We start from the raw sequence: 20,621 nt of genomic DNA on the forward strand, positions 1-20,621 counted from the left end.
AAAACAATGTATTCTATGGTGTTAGATCCAGAGGGGAGAAAATAATTCCTTTCGCTTTTATGATGCATGAGATCAAATACTTTGTTTAAAAAGTATTTATAAATGAACACTTGTATTTTTTATACTTTTGTGATAGGAATTTTATCTATAGAAGCATTGCTGTTAGATGTGAGAGGCTTTTTAGCTTTCATGGAAATTAAGATTTTTAGCCATACATTTAAGGTTTTTAAGTAACTGAGGCTCAGAGAGCTCAAACTCACTTTATTGCATCATAGTAGGAACAATTACTGAGCAGGTCTTATACGTAGGCTCTAGGCTAAGTATCATTTCATTTAATCCTCATAATTAATTAAGCTCGGGAGTTTGGTACCATTTATTTGTGTACGTGAAGAAAAGGAGACTCAGAGAGGTACAGGGATCTGTTCAAAGTTAAACAGTTGTATGCGGGAAGTCCTAACTGGCTCCAAGGCTTGTGGACGTCACCACCACTACCCTGTCTGGATACAGACAATCTCCTAATGCTACTTTATAACACCCTCCCACCCGTGCATTTGATGGCTACATTGCCATAATGACTTCCAGTTTTATTTTAATAACGATCCTTGTATAGCTCATAGAACCTACCAGATAAGACACAACCAGACCAAAGTCTACAAGAGGAGCGATCTCATGCATATTGAAACTTATTAAACTTTAAATAAACCATGTCTCACACACTGAAACATGGACTGGAGAGGGGAGAATTGCATTCTACGACCATGGATTGAAAACTCCATCCAAACAAGTGGAATATTACACCCGAGTCATTTAAAGAGGCACAGGAGGGTCTTTCATAAACACCCTCTTTCCCCAGTGCTTGTTGGGTGTGCCTGTCAATCTGAGCATAGCTCCTGAAAAAAGAGCTGTGAGTTCATGCCTTCTCTTTATTCCAGGGAAAGGCTGCCAGTCTGTCACTAGGAGTATCAGACTCTATGGGTGCCATAGGGTTCGGTCAGGAAGGCACAATTTGTGCTGATCCCAGGGTCTACACCAATGAGGAGTCAAGGAGGAGACCCTTTCCACAGTATTCTGGGATCCCAACAGCCATGATTCAGGGGGAGGTGACTGGAAATATACCAGTTCCATAAGGTCTTGCAGTCTGGGTTCTCATCCATCACCTGGAACCTTGGGCTTTCAAGAGGTCCAGTTCTCCTCTGACTTGATACCCCAGGTCTCACTGACAAGAACCCTTGTTCCTTTTGAAAAAAGTTATATATATTTTTCTTTTTTTCCTTAAATAGAGATGGAATCTCTCTATGTTGCCCAAGCTGGTCTTGAACTCGTGGGCTCAAGTGATCTTCCTGCCTCAGCCTCCCTAAGTGCTGGGATTATAGGCATGAGCCATCATGCCCAGCCTGAAGAAAAAATTTATTAAGATGAAAGTCACAGAACATAAAATTAACTGTTTTAAAGAGGAGAATTTAGTGGTATTTAGTACATTGCACCATGTTGTACAACCATCGCCTCTTGTTACAAAACATTTTCATCACTCCCAAAAGGGGACCCCAGACCCATCTGGTCACTTCCCATTCCCCCTGCCCCCAGCCTCCCGCAACCACCAATCTGCTGTCTGTCGAGGATGAACCTCAAATGCACTATAAGTGAAAGAAGCCAGACACAGAAGGGTCACATATTATATGATTCCATTGGCAGGACCCTTGTTTATAAGAAGCACATATTCACATTCTCTAAATTAACATTCTGAAGAACAGAATTTGGGAAATAGTGCGGAGGAAAGGGGGTGTCTGTTGTGGCTTCCATTTCATTTTCAGCAAATGACCTGGCAGTTTGGATTCCTGAAGGCAGCCTTAGCATAATGGCTCTCAACCGTGGCTTCACACTGGACTCACTTAGGGGAACTTAAAAAAATTCTATGAATATCCAAGCCAATGTCTATTGCTTTTTTTTATTATGGCGGTTCTTTGCAGGAGTAAGGTGGTATTGCGTTGTGGTTTTGACTTGCATTTCCCTGATAATTAGCGATGTTGAGCACTTTTCTTCCGGAACGTAAACTAGTACAAACACTGTGGGAAACAGTATGGAGATTCCTTAAAGAACGAAAACCAGAACTACCATTTGATCCAGCAATCCCCCTACTCGGTATCTACCCAGAGGAAAAGAAGTCATTGTCTGAAAAAGACACTTACACATGCATGTTTATTGCAGCACAATTCACAATTGCAAAAATATGGAACCAATCCAAATGCTCATCAATCAACGAGTGGACAAAGAAAATGTGGTGTATATATACACCATGGAATACTACTCAGCCATAAAAAGAAACAGAATAATGGCATTTGCAGCAACCTGGATGGAGTTGGAGACCATTATTCTAAGTGAAGTAACTCAGGAATGGAAAACCAAACATCGTATATTCTCACTTATAAGTGGGAGCTAAGCTATGAGGATGCAAAGGCATAAAAATGATATAATGGACTTTGGGGACTCCCGGGGGAAGAGTGGGAGGAGGGTGAGGGATAAAAGACTACACATTGGGTACAGTGTACACTACTTGGGTGATGGGTGTACCATAATCTCAGAAATCACCACTGGAGAACTTATTCATGGAACCAAGCACCACCTGTTCCCCAAAAACTATTTAAATAAAAAAAAAATAATGTATTTTGAAAAGCTAATGTACATTAGAGAGCCTAATGCAACTGGCCTGGACAGTGGTGTTTTGAAAACTTTGCCACGTGATTCTAATGTGTAGCTAGGGTTGCAACAGCTGCTCTCACAGGCGAGTGGCTACAGCTGCAGGCCATTTTTCTACCCTGCATTTCCTCCCTGGCTGCTTTGGCACTTCTTTTCTTCCTTGGTTTGTGCCTCATTCAGTCTGCACAAGCTCACAGTATCCCAGGACTTCGTCCATGCCCAATGGTGCAGTCGATGGATTTTGGTGCCACTGAGTTTGGGACTCAGAGCTGCTTTCTAATACTGACCTTGGGGGAGATTAGTTAACTTCTAAGCCTCATTTCTCCATCTCTAAAATGGGGCCAATGGTAGCACCTATCTCAGGAATTTAGCCAAATTTTGAAATTTAGCCAAATAGGTGTGCATAAAGCACACAGTAAACATCAGTATGGTTGTATTTATTGTTATTGTTGTTATTACTATTATTATATGCATGGGCATTTCATAGTGGACCAATCTGTTGATAGTCCTTTTCCAACGAGGGGAAAGTCCTTTACAAAAAAAGGAGGCTGGGCGCGGTGGCTCACTCTTGTAATCCCAGCACTTTGGGAGGCTGAGGCGAGCAGATCACAAGGTCAGGAGTTCGAGACCAGCCTGGCCAACACAGTGAAACCCTATCTCTACTAAAAATACAAAAAAAAAAAAAAAAAAAAAAAATTAGCCAGGCATGGTGGTGGGCACTTGTAATCCTAGCTACTTGGGAGGCTGAGGCAGGAGAATCACTTAAACCCGGGAGGCGGAGGTTGCAGTGAGCCGAGATCTCGTGACAGAGGTAGACTCTGTCTCAAAAAAAAAAAAAAAAAAAAAGGAGGCATTTTTTGTGCACCTGCTTTCTGTGGACAGTGAGCCAGGTCCTGGGGCTGCAGTTGAAGGTATGGAACAGAGATACTGATGTGGAATAAAACAAACTAGCATATAAACACGTATTATGGGGACATGGAGTGCAAATGGGTGCAGATGGTTGGACTGAATTCCAGGAAGTATTGGGAGAGGGCAGCATTTAAGCTGGGTGGTTAGTGATAAGTGGAAGATATTCCAGCAAATACCAGAAAGCGAGGCTATCAAGGTTGGTTGGATCACACTAAAGAAGGTGTTAGATGCCTGGCTGAGAAGGGGCACCTGCTCTGAGATAGCTGCACTCGCTTGACCTAACCAGGCAGGGTTCACTCTTAGTGGTCGTTCCTAAAACCTTCAGTGCCACAGCTCCTGCACCCACTTACCTCAATAAGGTGTCTCCATACTGGATTTCTGAGATCTTTTTGGCTGGCTGGAATTTATTTATTTCTTCCTCTTTCAGTTTCTGAAGTTGTTGTTGCTTCTTTTTCTTTGCAGTCTCTTCCCTCAGAATAGCAAAATATCCACGGCCTATCTTCACAGACTGGATCAAAAAGCTGGAGACATGCAGGCAGGAAGAGGGAGAGAGGGAAGAAGGTGGGGGAAGACAGAGAGAGAGAGAGAGAGAAAGAGAGAGAAGGAAAGAGAAGGAGAGGAAAAAGAGAGAGAGAGGAAAGAGAAAAGAGAGATAAAGAGGGATAGAGATGAAGAAACAGGTAGAAATAGAGAAAGAGAGAGCGAGAGAGAGGGAGAGGGAGAGGGAGGGAAAGAGGGAGAGAGGGAGCGAGGGAGGAGAGGGAGACACACATTTAAAAAAAAGGTGAGTTGACTCTTACTGTCTTGGGACCAGTAATCTCTGAGCATGCCCTTGTGCCTGCAGGGCAAGGGCCTTCCCACCTGTCGATTTCCAGACTCAGCCAGACCTGAGTTTGAATTCTGGATCCACCTTGTACTGAAGACCTTGGTCAAGTCCTTGAATCTCCCTGAGCCTCATTTCCTTCATCATCCCATCACTCAGCAAATATTTATGGAGTGCCCACTTACAGCACCAGGCTCTCTGCTAGGTGCTATGGAGTGAACATAACAATTCACAGCCCGCAGGATCGGATACCATCATGCATGGGAAGGGGTCAGCTGTGAAGTATCTGACACGAAAGAGGGGTTCCTCCATGAAAATCAATGGCATAGCAGGCACTAAAGGGCCTAGGCTCCTGGCCAAGGCTTCCCTCGCTTTGATTTGCCTAAATGCTCACATCTGTGAACATGAGTGCTACAAAAGTTCAAGTACCAATGTGTGGGTTCTTGCTGTGTCAAGTAACATATGTTGGGACTTCATTATTCTCTTCATGCCAACTCAGCCACTATTTCCCAATCAGATGTCTTGATGCTGGCTTGATGTGAAGACATTCTCAGCCCTGATGGGCTACACACCTCCCTGCACTTTGCCAGTCTTTACCTCGGGGTTGGAGTTAGCAGCCCTGTGGTGGAGAAGGATTGATGCAGAGGTGTCTACATGTTTCTTTCTGTCTGTCGGCCCACTTTGTTCCTAGATGTAAATGTTGGTTCTCAAATTCAATTTTATTTGTTCTCCAGATTCCTAATAAGCAACCATCAATTTTATTTGTTCTCCAAATTCCTAATAAGCAACCAACGTGTGTTGGGTATTGTGCTGACTGTTGGGGATTCAGTGATGAACAAGACATTGGGTCTCTCAGGGTTCATGGTTTAGTAGGAGAGAGAGAGAGAGAGAGAGAGAGAGAGAGAGAGAGAGATACATGAAGTCAATAATAGCACAGGGTAATGGGAGAGGCAGGACTCTGGGCTTTGGGGAAGGGGGCACCTAATTGAGACTAGGGGGAGGCTGGAGACCTCTTCCTGGAGAAAGTTATATTAAGTTATATTTTCTTTCACTCTTTGAGGGTGGCCTCTTCCTCTCCTCTGGTCTCTCTCTTGTGCTCAGTTTTGCATGGGAATATTCCCAGCCACCTGTCATGGCCAGACTCATGTGATTAGTTGACCCCTGCTTATTTGCTAAGATGAGTTAAGGTGTCATTAAGGGCATTTCATTTCATCAGGAGACTCTTACAAATGTCCACTAGGAAAATTCTGGGAGGTGGGTGGTGGGGATTTTACAGCATTTTTCAAATCACGTCACACAGGTGGCAGGTAAGTGATAACGTTTCATTCATTCATTCTTCTGGCTGACCTTGGCTGAGAACCTGCTATTCCAGGCACCAGTTCAGGGGACTGTGGCTGCACAAAGCAACAAGATAAAGCATTTGCCCCCAAGGAGTTCACAGTGTAATGGAGGAAGAACACCCACAAACAGATACTCTCAACCTAATGTACCAAAGGGCTATAGGAACCTAGAGAAATCTTGGAAGGCTTTCTGGAGGAGGTAGTATTTGGGCTAAGTAGGAATTCACCAGCAGAACAAAGTGGGACATGGCATACCAGTGAATGGAATATCAGGTGTAAATGCAAAATGGTGAGTCTGATGATGGCCTCTTTAGGGAACTATAGCTATCTTTAAAACACTGGAGCACAGAAGAGTGACTAGAGCTAAAGCCGACAGTGCAGCGGGAAACATGGCGCAGGGCCTTGGGTTCTTAAGTGAGCCTGGATTTGGGAATTGCTTGGACTGTACCTGAAAATGCTTCAGGAATCTGCAAATGTCTGAGTTTTCATTAACAGCTTTTAAAGCTATTAACAACACCCACAACACAAAACATTCTGTTATATACCAAATCAATGCATTATGTACATTCCTATTGCATCGGCCTCCGTTCACCAATTCTGAAATGCCCATTTTTTCACATCTCAACATCCTTGACATGAAACTGCGTCTTACAATCATTGGCCATTCACAATCACAGTCAGCCATGTGGCAGTTGCTTTGCAGTTGTCATGGCCTCTATAGGTTTAAATTTGGTTCATACTCCTGGTAGCCTGACTGCACAATCGCCCCCTCTAGGCAATAAATCATTGGACCAGGAGTTCGAAGTTGGAAAAGTCGTTTTCTTTGACATTTTCTTATAAAATCAAGAAAGTAGGCTTGGCACGGTGGCTCATGCTTGTAATCTCAGCACTTTGGGAGGCCGGGGCGGGTGGATCACTTGAGGTCAGGAGTTCGAGACCAGCCTGGCCAACATGGTGAAACCCCGTCTCTACTGAAAATACAAAAATTAGCCAGAGTGGTGGCAGGTACCTGTAATCCCGGCTACTTGGGAGGCTGAGGCAGGAGAATCACTAGAACCCGGGAGGCGGAGTTTGCAGGGAGCCGAGATCACGCCATTGCACTCCAGCCTGAGTGACAGAGTGAGACTCCATCTCAAAAAATTTTTTAAAAAGCGAGAAAGTGCCATTATAAAAGTTTTCAGACTTGGGACCGCAGCTGGGAAGAAATCCTGGAGATAATAGAGGAGCATCCTCTTCAGAAGTGTTCCATAGGACGTTGTTGACTCAGAGTGGAAGGGTGATTCTGAAGAGCTGGGTTTTGAATGTGAAGAGGTTTGAGGAATATCTTTTTTTTTTTTTTTCTTTGAGAGGGAGTCTCACTCTGTCGCCCAGGCTGGAGTGCAGTGGCCGGATCTCAGCTCACTGCAAGCTCCGCCTCCCAGGTTTATGCCATTCTCCTGCCTCAGCCTCCCGAGTAGCTGGGACTACAGGCACCCGCCACCTTGCCCGGCTAGTTTTTTGTATTTTTTAGTAGAGACGGGGTTTCACCGTGTTAGCCAGGATGGTCTCGATCTCCTGACCTCGTGATCCGCCCGTCTCGGCCTCCCAAAGTGCTGGGATTATAGGCTTAAGCCACCGCGCCCGGCCCAGGAATATCTTAACCAATGTATTTTACCTGTGTTTTCCTTTTGGTTTGAACAGAATATAAAAATACAAAGGAATATTAAGAAATTGTTTAAAGTAGGTAAAAAAAGGAGTTTTTCTTAAAAATTAGGAAAAATATATAATATTTTAATTTTATAAAACAAATTTAATTTTTGTAGAGATGGGTGTCCAGCTAATGTTGTTTCAAACTCCTGGCCTCAAGTGATCCTCTTGCCTCAGCCTCCCAAAATGCTGGAATTACAAGCATGAGCCATTGTACCTGGCCTAAAATATTTTCATAAAATAAAAATTCTAAGTGATAAGAAAGAACCATCTTATTTTAATTGGCAGTGTTTTTATTTTGTTATGTTAAATTTTTTTAAGTAAAAAATTCTTTTCATTGTTTAATTTTTTTTTTTGTTTTAGTGGCATATCTTAGATTTGACGGTGGTTTAGACTCTATAAAATGCAGTATTTTTGCTCTTTATGAATGTGCCACTGGAAGATTACCACTGAACATTTTCTAAATTTAAACCCTGCTTCTCAGCTCATGTAAAATTTTTTTGAATGTTTATGCCACATGTCATATATCCATCCCAGACAGTCAGTTGCAGGCAAGGATCAGTCATATCTGCTCAGCTCATGTTCTTGTCATTGCAAAATAATCTCTGAGTTTCTTTATGTATAAAATTGTGCAAAAGCAAATGAATGGGTAACCTGTTATCACTTAGTAATGCCATACTGTCAGTTATAGGTGCTTTTGCCTGACTTCTTTTTTAAATTTTTGTTTTTTGATACGGAGTTTCGCTCTATTGCCCAGGCTGGAGTGTAGTGGTGTGATCTCAGCTCACCACAACCTCCACCTCCTAGGTTCAAGCAATTCTCCTGCCTCAGCCTCCTGAGTGGCTGGGATTACAGGCATGTGCCACCACGCACAGCTAATTTTTTTAAAATTTATTTTATTTGTATTTTTAGTAGAGATGAGGTTTCACTATATTGGCCAGGCTGGTCTTGAACTCCTGATCTCGTGATCCACCCGCCTCAGCCTCCCAAAGTGCTGGGATTATAGGCGTGAGCCACCGCGCCCAGCCACCTGGCTTTTATTTTTAAGTTTAGGAATGTGAGCAGTTAATATGAGGTGGAATTCATGTTTGAAACAAAAATATGCTTCCATTTTGCTTTCGAGCTTGTGAATCAGTGAGGGTCCTGAAGCTGCGAGGGAACTTGATAAAAAGAAAACTGTTAGCATTTGCGACCTCTTAACTTCAGACATGAGGATTTTTCTCTGTGTAGCGCAAACAGAGCAAATGCAGAGATAACCTGGGAGGTGAGACTGATGTTACAGCAACTGCTTTTCATTGTCATGCTACTTTACAGAGATGGGATGAACTCTGTTTCAGTCTGCTTTGGCTGCTGTTACAAAAATACCATAGACTGGGTGGTTTAAACAACAGAAATTTATTTCTCATGTTTCTGGAGGCTGGAAGCCCAAGATCAGTGTGCCAGCATGATTGGATTCTGGTGAGGTGCCTCTTTCAGGTTGGAGACCCATTTTCTCACTGAAGCCTCACATGGAGGAAAGAGAGCAAGAGAGCTCTCCAGAGTCTCTTTTATAGGGGCACTAATCCCGTTCATGAAGATGGAGGCTAATCACCTACCAAAGGCCCCGCCTCCTAATATCATACTGGGAGGTGGGTTAGGATTTCAACATATGAATGTGGTGGGGGGACACAAACATGTAATCTGTAACAGATCATTCACTGAAAATTTGGTTCAGAAGTCAAGACTGATACTGACTCAGGGCAGACATGGCCCAAATTGGGGCTTAGCCTGGGAGGGTGCTTGGCTTCACCCAGGAAAGAATGACGGGTGAGCTGGTGGTAGAGGAAAACAGCTTTATTGTAGAGGCAGTGCTACAGCTCTGTGACTGCTCCTGCAGAGCAGGGCCACCCTGTAGGCAGTGTGCTGAGAGCAGCAGCTCGGGGCAGTTTTGCAGTCATATTTATACCCACTTTTGATTACATGTAGATAAGGGGTGGTTTGTGCAGAGATTTCTAGGGAAAAGGTGGTAACTTTTGGGTCATTGTGTCATTGCCATGGAAAGGGGCAGTAACTCCCAGAGTGTTGCCATGGCAATGGTAAACTGACATGGCACACTGATGGATGTATCTTATGCTTCCACCCTGTCCCTGTTTCAGCTAGTCCTCAATTTGGTCTGGTGTCCAGGACCCACCTCTGGTATAGAGTCCCACCTCTTACTTCAACACAATGCACACACCAAAAGAATATGAAATGGGTTATTACTCACATAACTAGATTTTCTGGGAACAGCAGGGAAGTCTCCCAAGCAGGTCTTAAACTGCCTGAAAGAGCAGGAAGGGGCCAGTGGCTTGGGGTTTTATGGTAGTTAGGGGGTGAGGTAGTGGTTCCACATTTGGGGATGATTTGAACTTCCCACCAGCATCAAAGGAGGATGCACCTGGGCTTTCTTATCAACTTGCCCAGATATAGGGCAGAAGGGAATGGTGTGGAGGGTGAGGATGGAGTGTTGGGGCTTGAAATTTATCAGTAGTCAAATATCAAGAATGGAGTCAGATTCTTTATTATATGGATTAATCCCAATTTCCAATTTGTGTGTTTGCCTAAATAACTGCACCATTATCAAACCATTCAATGAAACCATTCAACAAATATTTGGTGAATGCTTACTACATACCAAGCACTGTGTGTTGAGGATGCAGCAGTAAACAAAATAGCTGCACAGTTCTGGCCCTGATGAAGCTCATATTCCAGAGGATGGAGACAGATTCAAAACCAAGAAGTAAATGGTACCCAAAATGCCAACTGCTACAGAAGAACAGAGCAGACAAGTGGGAAGAGTGACTGCCAGGGATGAGGGGTGTCAGTGCATTTAGAAAAAGATGGTCAGTGAAACCCTCACTCAGAAGGTGATGTTTGCAGAAGTAAGGGAGTAAACCATGCAGATACTTGTAGGGGGAAGAGTATTCCAGTAGCGGGAACAGCATGTGCAAAGGCTCTGAGCAAGTACAATTTTAAACCAAGAAAAGTTTAGTTTCCATTGAATAAAATGTTATATGACATCATATAATACATTGTGTGCTACCAAAATATTGACTTTGCATGTTTTAGAAATTGGTGTTGTTGATGGAAATAAAACCAAACTCTGTAAAACATTCCAAAGAGGTTTATGCCAATATGAGTGGCCATGGCCTGGAGAAAACACAAACCCAAGAAGCCTTGAGTAAGTGGCCCAGAGGCAGTCAGAATGCAGCTCTGTTTTATACATTGTAGGGAAGTGGAAGTTACAGTCTAAGTCATAAATCAATACATACAGGTTTTACAATGGTTTGGCCCCAAAAAGTTGGGATATCTTGAAGCTGAGGCTTACAGGTCATAGGTGGGTTCAGAGATTTATTTAATTCGTAATTGATTAAAGGAGGAAGAACTTTATTCAAACACTTGGAGTCGGCAGAAAGGAAAGCTGAAGTTCCTGGGGGTTGGACTTCAATGTGTGAATTTGGGGAGGACACAACTGAATCCATAGTACACACATTTCAGGATCCAGTAGGTTGCAGTTTCTGCACATTATCATGTGATATTTTGCCAGAGTTGGGTTGCAAGAGCAAGACATAATACGTTGGGTCAGAGTGAACTGTAGTTCTGCCCTTGTCCAGCAGAGTTTTATGTCCTGTTTATAATTTGGTATCTTATTATCACAAGCAGTCAGTTTTGTCAGTCTTCTGAGCTCTATTTTAACATTAATGCTGGGCAGCTGTTGTGTCTAAATTCCAAAAGGAATGGAATATAATGAGGTATGTCTGACCTCCCATCTTGTCATGGCCAAGAAGTCAGTTTTAAGGTTTTCTGGAGTTCCCTTGGCCAAGAGGGGTCTACTCAGCTGGTTGGAGGGGCTTAGGATTTTAGTTTTAGTTTACAGTGTTCTACTTAAGACTTTTGTTTGACAGAAAGGTTCTTCTCTGTAAAAGGAAAGAAGGAAAGATAGAAGGGAGGGAGGGAGGAAGAGGAAAGGAGAGGGAAGGAAGGAGAAAGGAAGGGAAAAAGGGAGGGATGGAAGAAAAAAGGAAGAAGGAAGGAAAGAGGAAGTAAGGAAGAGAGGGAGGAAAAAAGAAAGGAAGAGAGGAAAGAAGGAAGGGTGGGCTGTGTCCTAAACTGGAAAGGTAGGGAGAACCAGGTGACAGTGATGGTCTGGGCATCTCCTTCTCAACTGCTTTACTCCAGGGTCCTACTCCAGGAGGCCATAGACTTTACCATTCAAATTAAGAAGCTCATTTCTAATAACTCAGTTTAACATCTTCATGTGCAGGGCCACAGGAACAGAGCTGTAGAGGTCCCTCTCTGCCACTGGACTTCAATGAGACTTCTCAAGTGCTTCCAGTGTACACTTGAGATGCTGCAAAGCATTCACATAAGAGCCCTTTTAAGGTGAACTAGGCATCGTCGGGATTTCGCATCTGCGGTAGACTTTAGTGCTTCTTACCAGTTTTGTGCCTCACTCTCCTAACCTCTCCATTCTTGGGCACGTGTGTTAACTTATTTATCCTCACAAGGACTCTATGTTAGAGGTGCTATTATTATCACTTCCATTTGCACATGAGGAAACTGAGGTCAGGAAAGACAAGGTCACAGAGCTGGAAAGGAGCAGAGTTGAGGTCCGAACCCAAGTGGCGAGTTCACTGTAGAGCCCAGCTGTGCACTGTGCTGGTTGGTAGATGGTCAGGATGTTTCCGAATGTGGCTAGTCAGCTTTCCGTTGGGAAGTCCCACCAGCGTGGACCTTGACCTTGAAGATTCCATGAGCCACTAGGTCAAGGACTAACCTGGGTGGTTTATCAGTGACTGGTAGGTGCCAGGGGTTTGCTGTTGTCCAGATTCTCTCATGGATTGGAAGGTTGTCAGAGTGACCTGTTAGGTCCCAAGACAGACTGTGGTCTGTAGGAGCAGAGAACAGAACAGGCACTGACGCTAGGCGAGGCAGCTCACGCCTGCAATCCCAGCACTTTGGGAGGCGGGTGGATCACTTGAGGTCAGGAGTTCGAGACCAGCCTGGCCAGCATGGTGAAACCCCATCTCTACTAAAAATACAAATATTAGCTGGGTGTGGTGGCAAGTGCCTATAGTACCAGCTACTCAGGAGGCTGAGGCACGAGAACCACTTGAACCTGGGAGGTGGAGGTTGCAGAGAGCTGAGATTGCGTCACTGACCTCCAGCCTGGGCAACAAAGCAAGACTCTGTCTCAAAAATAAATAAAGAAATAAAGTCAGTTGGGCATGGTGGCATATGCCAATGGTCCTAGCTACTTGAGAGGCTGAGGCAGGAGAATCACTTAAGCCCAGGATTTTGAGGATGCAGTAAGCTATGACCGTGCCATTGCATTCCAGCCTGGGTGACAGTGAAATCCTGTCTCTAAAAAAATTCTCAGTCTTTACCTCTGCATCTCAGTCATTTACTTTTTTGTAGTAATTAACAAGTTGGGAAGAGATTTTTTTCAACTTATTCATGCCCTTATTCTAAAAGAATTAGAAATAAAACTTTTTTTTTAAGTGAGACAGAAGGCAGAAAAAAACAAGAAAACAAAATCAGGTAAGACAAGTTTTGTTACTTGTCATGGGTTTTGTTACCCGTGCCACATAATCTGGTGCACAAATTTGGCCCTGGGCATCTTAGTGGCCGAGGCAAAGAGGGAAACACAATCCTAATGTGATTCCTAATGGCCGTACGATTTTTAAAAAGCTGTTTAGGAGATGCTGGGCCATTCCTGGTGCTGCAACTAGGAAGAGACTTCTTTCAAGGAGCTGTACAGGGAGCATCCTGTAAAAAGTCAAGTCTGTAACAAACCCCTGGATACAAATAGAATGATAAATGCTTGTCTTATCAATTAACTCCACAGAAAGAGACAGGGCAGACACTGTTGGACACTTTGAGAAACCTAGCAAGCAAATTTTCTGGTGGAATTTCAGCCCCTCTTCAGGCAAGGCAGTCAGATGTCCAGCTGCCAGATCTTCTGGAAAGGCCCGAGTGACAGATGAATGTAGTTGCGGGGAAGGTCTGGGCCTTCATGTCAGACACACCAGTCTATTCTGGGAACTTCAGGCTGCAGGATGTTCATTCAACGAGCTTGGGAAGTGCTCCCTTGATACCGCGGAGGCCCATTTAAAAACGCTTAATATTTTAGCAAATTCTCATTTAATTCCCTGTATGTTCCCTACATTTTCTTCATCATTATTGCTGATTACCAGGCTATTTGTGTGAAGGGAGCGATTTGCAGGGAAGAGCAGTTTTCGCCTTTAAATCCACTCACCCGGGGCCTCCTGCTCACTGCTTTGCGCGATGTAAAACTCCCCTGACTAACATCACGAGAGGAACGATGGGGAGTAAAATAATTAACTGCATCAGGCAAGCGGAGGAAAAAGCGGATTATAAAATGGAAAGTTTTCTCTATCCAATACAATTTCTTCTCAACCAGTGCATGGGAGACGGTGGGTTGTTATTATTAAGGGACATATGTTCTCTGTATGGGAGTCTGTGTGTGAGCTGACGAGAGAAGGATGCTTACTGCAGCAACAGGAGTATTCTCAGCAGGGCTCAGCTGAGACAGACTAAAGGAAGGAAGCCCAGGTTCCATTTCTAAGCACCTTTGGACTTGAGGAGCAGTGTGGACGATGGGAAGGTGTTAGAGGGGACTCCCTCTGGATGGACTCTACTTTTTCACTCCCTTAGGGTGGTTTTAAACCTCTCTGATTCACAACCCCTTCATCTTCAAATGGGGAAAATATTAGCTCCTCCCTCAAAGGGCTATTGGGAGGATTAAATGAGACAGTAAAGATAATGAGTTTACTGTAGTGCCTAGTACATAGGGCTCCATAATGGGAAGCTGTTGTTATTATCGTCAACTTGCTTAACAGTCCTGAGAGGCTGGAGTGATTTACAGATGAGAAAACAGAGAAAAGATTAGGTAAATGATGGTCATAACAGCTGGAATGTGGCCAAGCAGAGATTGGAAGCCAGTAGGGTTGATTCCAGAATTTCTGTCTCTCTAATTGCATGCTCCTAGCATAGGTATGTTCAGTAGGAAGCTTTAAGGCTTTGAGTTTATGTACCTCTGGACTGTTTGTTTTGCAGATTTCATCTCTAGCTCTGTAGAATAGAAATAAGTGGCTTACCTTTTTCCCCTTTAGACTATGTTTCTACCCAATCCAAAGCACCATCCTTGGCAGATTAGGTCATTATTGAGCAAATACTCTCTTCCTCTCCCATCCCCTACATTCAGGATTAGGATGTATTTTCTCAGTGTCCAGAATTTGGACTTGGACATGCGTCTCCTTTGGTCGATGGGATATTTGCAGATATGAATTGAATGAACACATAAAATGAGCTTTCCCAGCTAGGTCCATGTGAACAAAATCCATGATCTCCCTGGACCCAGAAGAGTGAGAAAGACATGGAACAGACCTTTCTGAACCCAGCAATTCTAGCCTAGCTCAGCCAAGGCTGGAGCAAGAAAGAAATATGTGTTGAAAGCCACTGAGTTTGGGGGCAGCTTATTACACAGCATCATGATGAAAATAGCTGACTGGTGCATCATCCATCATAAAATGCACCATTATTTTATGAACCACAAAGAAGAAAACACAAAAACACATGTCAGTTAAATTAAGACATGATTGTACATTGCATTCCAAGTTCAGAGATGATAAAATGTGCAAAAAATGTGCTTCTTAGACATGATAAAATATAGTGTTAAGAAAGAAGTTGCCTCAGACCTGAGAAAGATGGCCTGGAGTAGGACCTGGAGCACGATGTAATTAACAGCTCCTTCTGAGAAGCATCTGGCAAATCTGATAAAATTTCTGAGCAATTTTCTGATATTCTCTGTGAGATTAAGAGTCTTTTCTGGAGCACTGGATTTACCCACAGTGCTGGCCTAACAGACTTACAAAAAGGCTGTTAACTTTTAACCAACCACTCCTACCTCAGGTGATGCTATGTAGCTCCTTACAAATCAAAGTGTGGTCCAGCAGCATCAGCATCACGTGAGAGCTTGTTATGCAATCGCCCCATGGGTTCCTCTTACCTGCCGCGCAGATAAAGCCACTTTACTGAGATAGCATTATTGCAATAGAGAAAAAGTTGTATAAATGCAGAGTCAGCTAAGTGGAAGGACAGCACAGTAATTTATTATTACTCAAATCAGCCTCCCTGAAAATTCAGAGTCTAGGATTTCTTAATGACAGCTTGGTGGACAGGGGCTAAAGAATGAGGAATGTTAAGTGGGTGGGTCCAGGATGAAACCATAGGGAGTTGAAGCCTAACTTCTTGCACTGAGTCAGTTCCTGGTTGGGAGGCACAAGACCAAATAAACCAGTTTACTGGTCTGGGTAGCGCAAGCAGGGCCATCAGAATGCAGGGTCTGTAAAATACCTTGAACACCAGGCTTAGGTTTTACAGTAGAGTTGTTATCTATAGGAGCAATTGGGGCAGTTAGGAATCTTGTGGCCTCTGGCTGCATGACTCCGGAGCCATAATTTCTCATCTTGTGGCTAATTTGCTAGTTTTCCAAATCATCTTTGTTTTAAAGTTAAACTAAATTCCTACTATAGTTACCTAGATCTATCCCCAGGAATGAACAAGGGCATCTTGGAGAGTAGAAGCAAGATGGAATCAGTTAGGTCAGATTTATTTTATTGTCATAATTTTCCTATGTCAGATTTTTCTCACTGTCGTAAGTTTTGCAAAGGCGGTTTGGGTAGAATTGCAGAATCTTGGGCCCCACCCCAGACCTCTTGAATCAGAATCTTCATTTTAACAGGATCCTCGGGTAATTGATGCACACATTGAAGTTTGAGATGCACTTGTCTCGATACCTTTTCCACCCTATTGAAAGGAATAAAAAAATCTTCCAGCTGGCTCTACTAGAAGGCTGGTCCCCTTCCTGCAAGTCTGAACTAAAACTTTGCCACATGCTAGCAATCAATTAATCTCAGAAGTTCTTTAAAAATCCCTCGGCCGGGCATGGTGGCTCACGCCTGTAATCCCAGCACTTTGGGAGGCCGAGTGGGGTGTATTACCTGAGGTCAGGAGTTCAAGACCAGCCTGACCAACATGGTAAAACCCCCGTCTCTACTAAAAATACAAAAAATTAGCCAGGCATGGTGGTGGGCGCCTTTAATTCCAGCTACTCGGGGGGCTGAGGCAAGAGAATCGTTTGAACCTGGGAGGTGGAGGTTACTGTGAGCCGAGATCATGCCATTGCACTCCAGCCTGTGTGACAGAGTGAGACTCCATCTCAAAAAAAAAAAAAGAATCTCTCTATTGGACATTCTTATCTTGAGGGCACTCTGCTGGAATACATCTCCCATTACCTGAATCGGCCTCCCTCCCAAGGGCCCTAAAGGAGACTAGGATTGAACATCACCTAAAACAGACCTTCCTAGCCCTCTTCTCAGGAACCTCACAAGAAGCTGCAGAGTATTGAAGATTTGGGAGGTGGTGAGGGAAACTCATGTTCAACCTTTCTATTATGGGGGGCATGGGATTAACTACCACAAATCACTGTGTTAAAAACTAACAGCCCAGATGTACTTAAAAAAAAAAACCACAAAAAAACCCCCAAAACTTTTAATGCTATTATGGCTGTACATCCAGCTGGTTTTCACTTACATTTTCCGTCTCTGCCTACAAGAAATATGGGGCTATAAAGCCAGGAGTGCTTTGATGGGAAAGGCAGAATGACATTAAGATGAACAAACACTCTTGGCAATCCGATTTCAGGGATGTCCTGCTCTTGCAGAAGGGAATTGCCTACATGGGAAATTTTCACTGAACAAATTTTACTGTTTTCAAATAATAGCAAATAAATCAGTTTATTCCCAGTTGGTTGAGGCTGGAGGCTTGGGGAGCCCACTTCATCTGGCTGGCTCAGGCCTTGCTCTTTCAGCCCACCCAGACATATTGGTTTCGGAGGAGGAGAGGGCAAAAATGATTGAATGAAGAGATCTGAAACACCATCCTTAAGTTCTCAAATTTTCAGGCAACCCATAGAGGTAAATTAATAACGCAGCCCCAGTTCAAAAGCACCAAGCAAATATTTTGCACTTAAATTTCTGCATTAGAATGCCCTGTTTATACAATAACTTAATAAATCTAGCCTGGCTGCCAAATTGACAAGAAGGTGAGAATCATTCATTAAAATGCAAATGCAATTGAGATGAAATTTGGAATACATTTATTACAGTAATTGAACTTCAGTCAACTGTAGTCACAACACAGATTTTGGACTGCCTTTCAGACAAAAGGACGCGTTGTATTATTCTCCCCCCGCCCACCACCAAGTTAATATCTTTGTCAGCATGCAAATTAAAGCCATTTCCTGAGTGCTAATGATTTGCAATGGAGCATTTCACTCTTCTTTATAGGACAAGATTGCCAGAGATAAAGGTCAACTACATACACAAAAGATTGCTCTGGTAGCATATTGTGTATACAGCAAATTGATTGCAAACATATTCTGAGTGCTTATTGCAACCACATTCTTATTAAATCACATCCAAACGTCTCCTTACCATCCCTGGGTCATTTGCTAATTGTAATGTCCAACAATGGGAAATTTGCTGAGTCAGGATTTCACCTCTCAGATCAAGTTTCAGATGGATTTCTCTCCTTTCTGAATGACTCAGCCCAAAGACAAAGACCCGTTAATGGGTTCTTTTTGATCATAAATCAGATGGAAGAAAGATGCTACTGGGACTTTTATAATGGCCCAGAAAATTTGACTCTCAATGGAGGAGAAGTTCCTTTAGTTGCTTCAATTTTATTCTCTCCGGCATTTTTGCAAAATTCTTGGGTCTGAGCAAAGTGCACACATGCACCTAAGGGAGGAGACCACCCCTCATATTGTCTTATGCCCAATTTCTGCCTCCAAAGAAAGAAGAAGTAAAAACTGAAAGGCAGAAATGAAATCCACAAGCAAACAGCCCGGCGCCACACCCTGGGCCGGGCCTGTAAGTTAAGATCAACCCCTGACCTAATCGGCTTATGTTATCTATCAGAGGATTATAGACATTGTATAGAAAAGCACTGTGAAAAATCCCCTGTCGCTGTTCTGGTTCGCATTCTAAATTAAGCTGACTGGGTGCATGCAGCCCCCAGTCATGGTACGCTACTGCTTGCTTAATTGAATCACCGACCCTCTCACTGGACCCCCTTAAGGCTGCTGAGCCTTAAAAGGGACAGGATTGCTCACTCAGGGAGCCTCGGTTGTTGGAGACAATGAGTCCTTGGGGCGAAGCTCCTGGCTGAATAAAGCCCTTCCTTCTTTAACTCGGCTGTCTGAGGGGTTTGTCTGTGGCTTGTCCTGCTATACACCTAGCAGACTTCCGTTTGAGTTGGAAGAACTTAAAGTGTTTCTTTGGCCAAGGGAGTGTGTGCTGTTCAGAAATCACTCTAGGGTGGCTATTGGGGACCGTGCCGGGGGTGGTGGAGAATGAACAGACACAAGAGACAAAGACAAACAGAGAACATGGCGGCCGCGCCTAGAGCCTCTGCCTCACTTTATTTATACTCCATAAATCCCACGTCAGCAAAATAACACAGTGCAAAACAAACTTTCTGCACCCAGATATAACCTTCTACTTAGTTCCTTGTCTCTAAGGTCTTTCTTATTTTGTCTGCCTTCTTGGCGCCTACTAGAGTTCATTAAAAGTTCAACTAGAGATACTGTCCTTGACTACTGGAGTTCATTAAAAGTGCAACTAGCTAGAGATACTGTCCTTGAGCCTTATCTATTCTTAGCATATTATTTGCAATGGCCCCTGCAGGTGGCAAAAACGAGTTTGTTCTAAATGTAGAACAGGAAGATTGCTTGTGTCAGAGGTGTATAAACCAGAGCAACTCCACCTTGAATGGGGCTAGGTAAAATGATGCTGAGACCTACTGGGCTGCATTCCCAGATAGTTAAAGCATTGTAAGTCACAGGATGAGACAGGAGGTAGGCACAAAATATAGGTCATAAAGACCTTGCTGATAAAACAGGTTGCAGTAAAGAAGCCAGCGAAATCTTACCAAAACCAAGATGGCGACAAGAGTGACCTCTGGTCGTCCTCACTGCTACACTCCCATCAGCACCATGACAGTTTACCGATGCCACGGCAATGTCAGGAAGTTACCCTAGATGGTCTGAAAAGGAGAGGCATCAACAACCCACCCCTTGTTTAGCATATCATCAGGAAATAACCATAAAAATGGGCAACCAGTAGCCCTTGGGACTTTACTTTTATTCCTTTACTTTATTAATAAACTTGCTTTCACTTTACGCTATGGACTCACCCTGAATTCTTTCTTGTGCAAGATCCAAGAACCCTCTCTTGGGGTCTGGATCGGGACCCCTTTCCTGTAACATCTTTCTAGTGACCATGAAGGGACTATAGTGCAGAAACCCCAGTAAGTGTTGGGGTCCTGTAACAATTGTGCCTTTTGACCCCTTTCATATCCAGTTAATTGATCATGAAGTGATGTCAACTCTGTTTTCTGAATATTAGTTGACTCTCTTCCTGTTGCTACCACCCTAGTCAGAAACCATCATTTACTTTAGATAGTTTCCTACCAGGTCTTTTCCTTGCTATTGGCCACCTGGCTGCCCCAGGGCTTTTTTGAAAAGGCAAATCTCATCATTCCTACTTAATGCTCAAAATCCTCTAATGGCTTCCTACTGTTCTCAGGGTGAAGTCCTGTGTCCTTCCTTCTCCTCCTAGCAATGTCCTCTAAGATCTGGGATTTGTCTCTAACCATTTGCCCTGCCATTCCTTTGCATATCTCTCTACCCCCTTGAAATTGCACATGCTTTTCTTTTCTTCTCTTTTCCTTCCTTCCTTCCTTTTTCTTTCTTTCTTTTTTCTCTCTCTCTCTTTCTTCTCTTTCTTTCTTTTTCTTTCTCTCCCTCTTTCTCTCTTTCCTTCCTTCCTCCCTCCTTCTCTCTTTCTTTCCTTCTCCTTCCCTCCCTCCTTCCTTCTTTTCTTTCTTTCTTTCTTTCTTTCTTTCTTTCTTTCTTTCTTTCTTTCTTTCTTTCTTTCTCTCTCTCTTTCTTTCTTTCTTTCTTTCTTTCTTTCTTTCTTTCTTTCTTTCTTTCTTTTCTTTCCTTCCTTCCTTCCTTCCTTCCTTCCTTCCTTCCTTCCTTCCTTCCCTTTCTCTCTCTCTTT

At 43.4% G+C, this 20,621-nt stretch overlaps 1 protein-coding gene across 11 annotated transcripts in view; it reads right to left on the minus strand.

The window, feature by feature from the left end:
• Nucleotides 1-20,621, minus strand: part of CCDC60 (coiled-coil domain containing 60) — a 210,808-nt gene that overhangs the window by 72,575 nt on the left and 117,612 nt on the right. For 10 of the 11 annotated variants that reach the window (XM_017879068.1, XM_017879066.1, XM_017879074.1 and 7 more), the window contains one exon: nucleotides 3,954-4,124. The exons of the other annotated variant lie outside the window; for it this stretch is intronic. In XM_017879068.1, coding sequence (XP_017734557.1) covers nucleotides 3,954-4,124 — 171 coding nt within the window. The remainder of the gene's footprint in view (nucleotides 1-3,953; nucleotides 4,125-20,621) is intronic. 11 annotated transcript variants of the gene reach the window in all.

This window comes from Rhinopithecus bieti, unplaced genomic scaffold (genome assembly GCF_001698545.2).
Source record: "Rhinopithecus bieti isolate Rb0 unplaced genomic scaffold, ASM169854v2 scaffold_11938, whole genome shotgun sequence".
Lineage (NCBI taxonomy): Eukaryota > Metazoa > Chordata > Mammalia > Primates > Cercopithecidae > Rhinopithecus > Rhinopithecus bieti.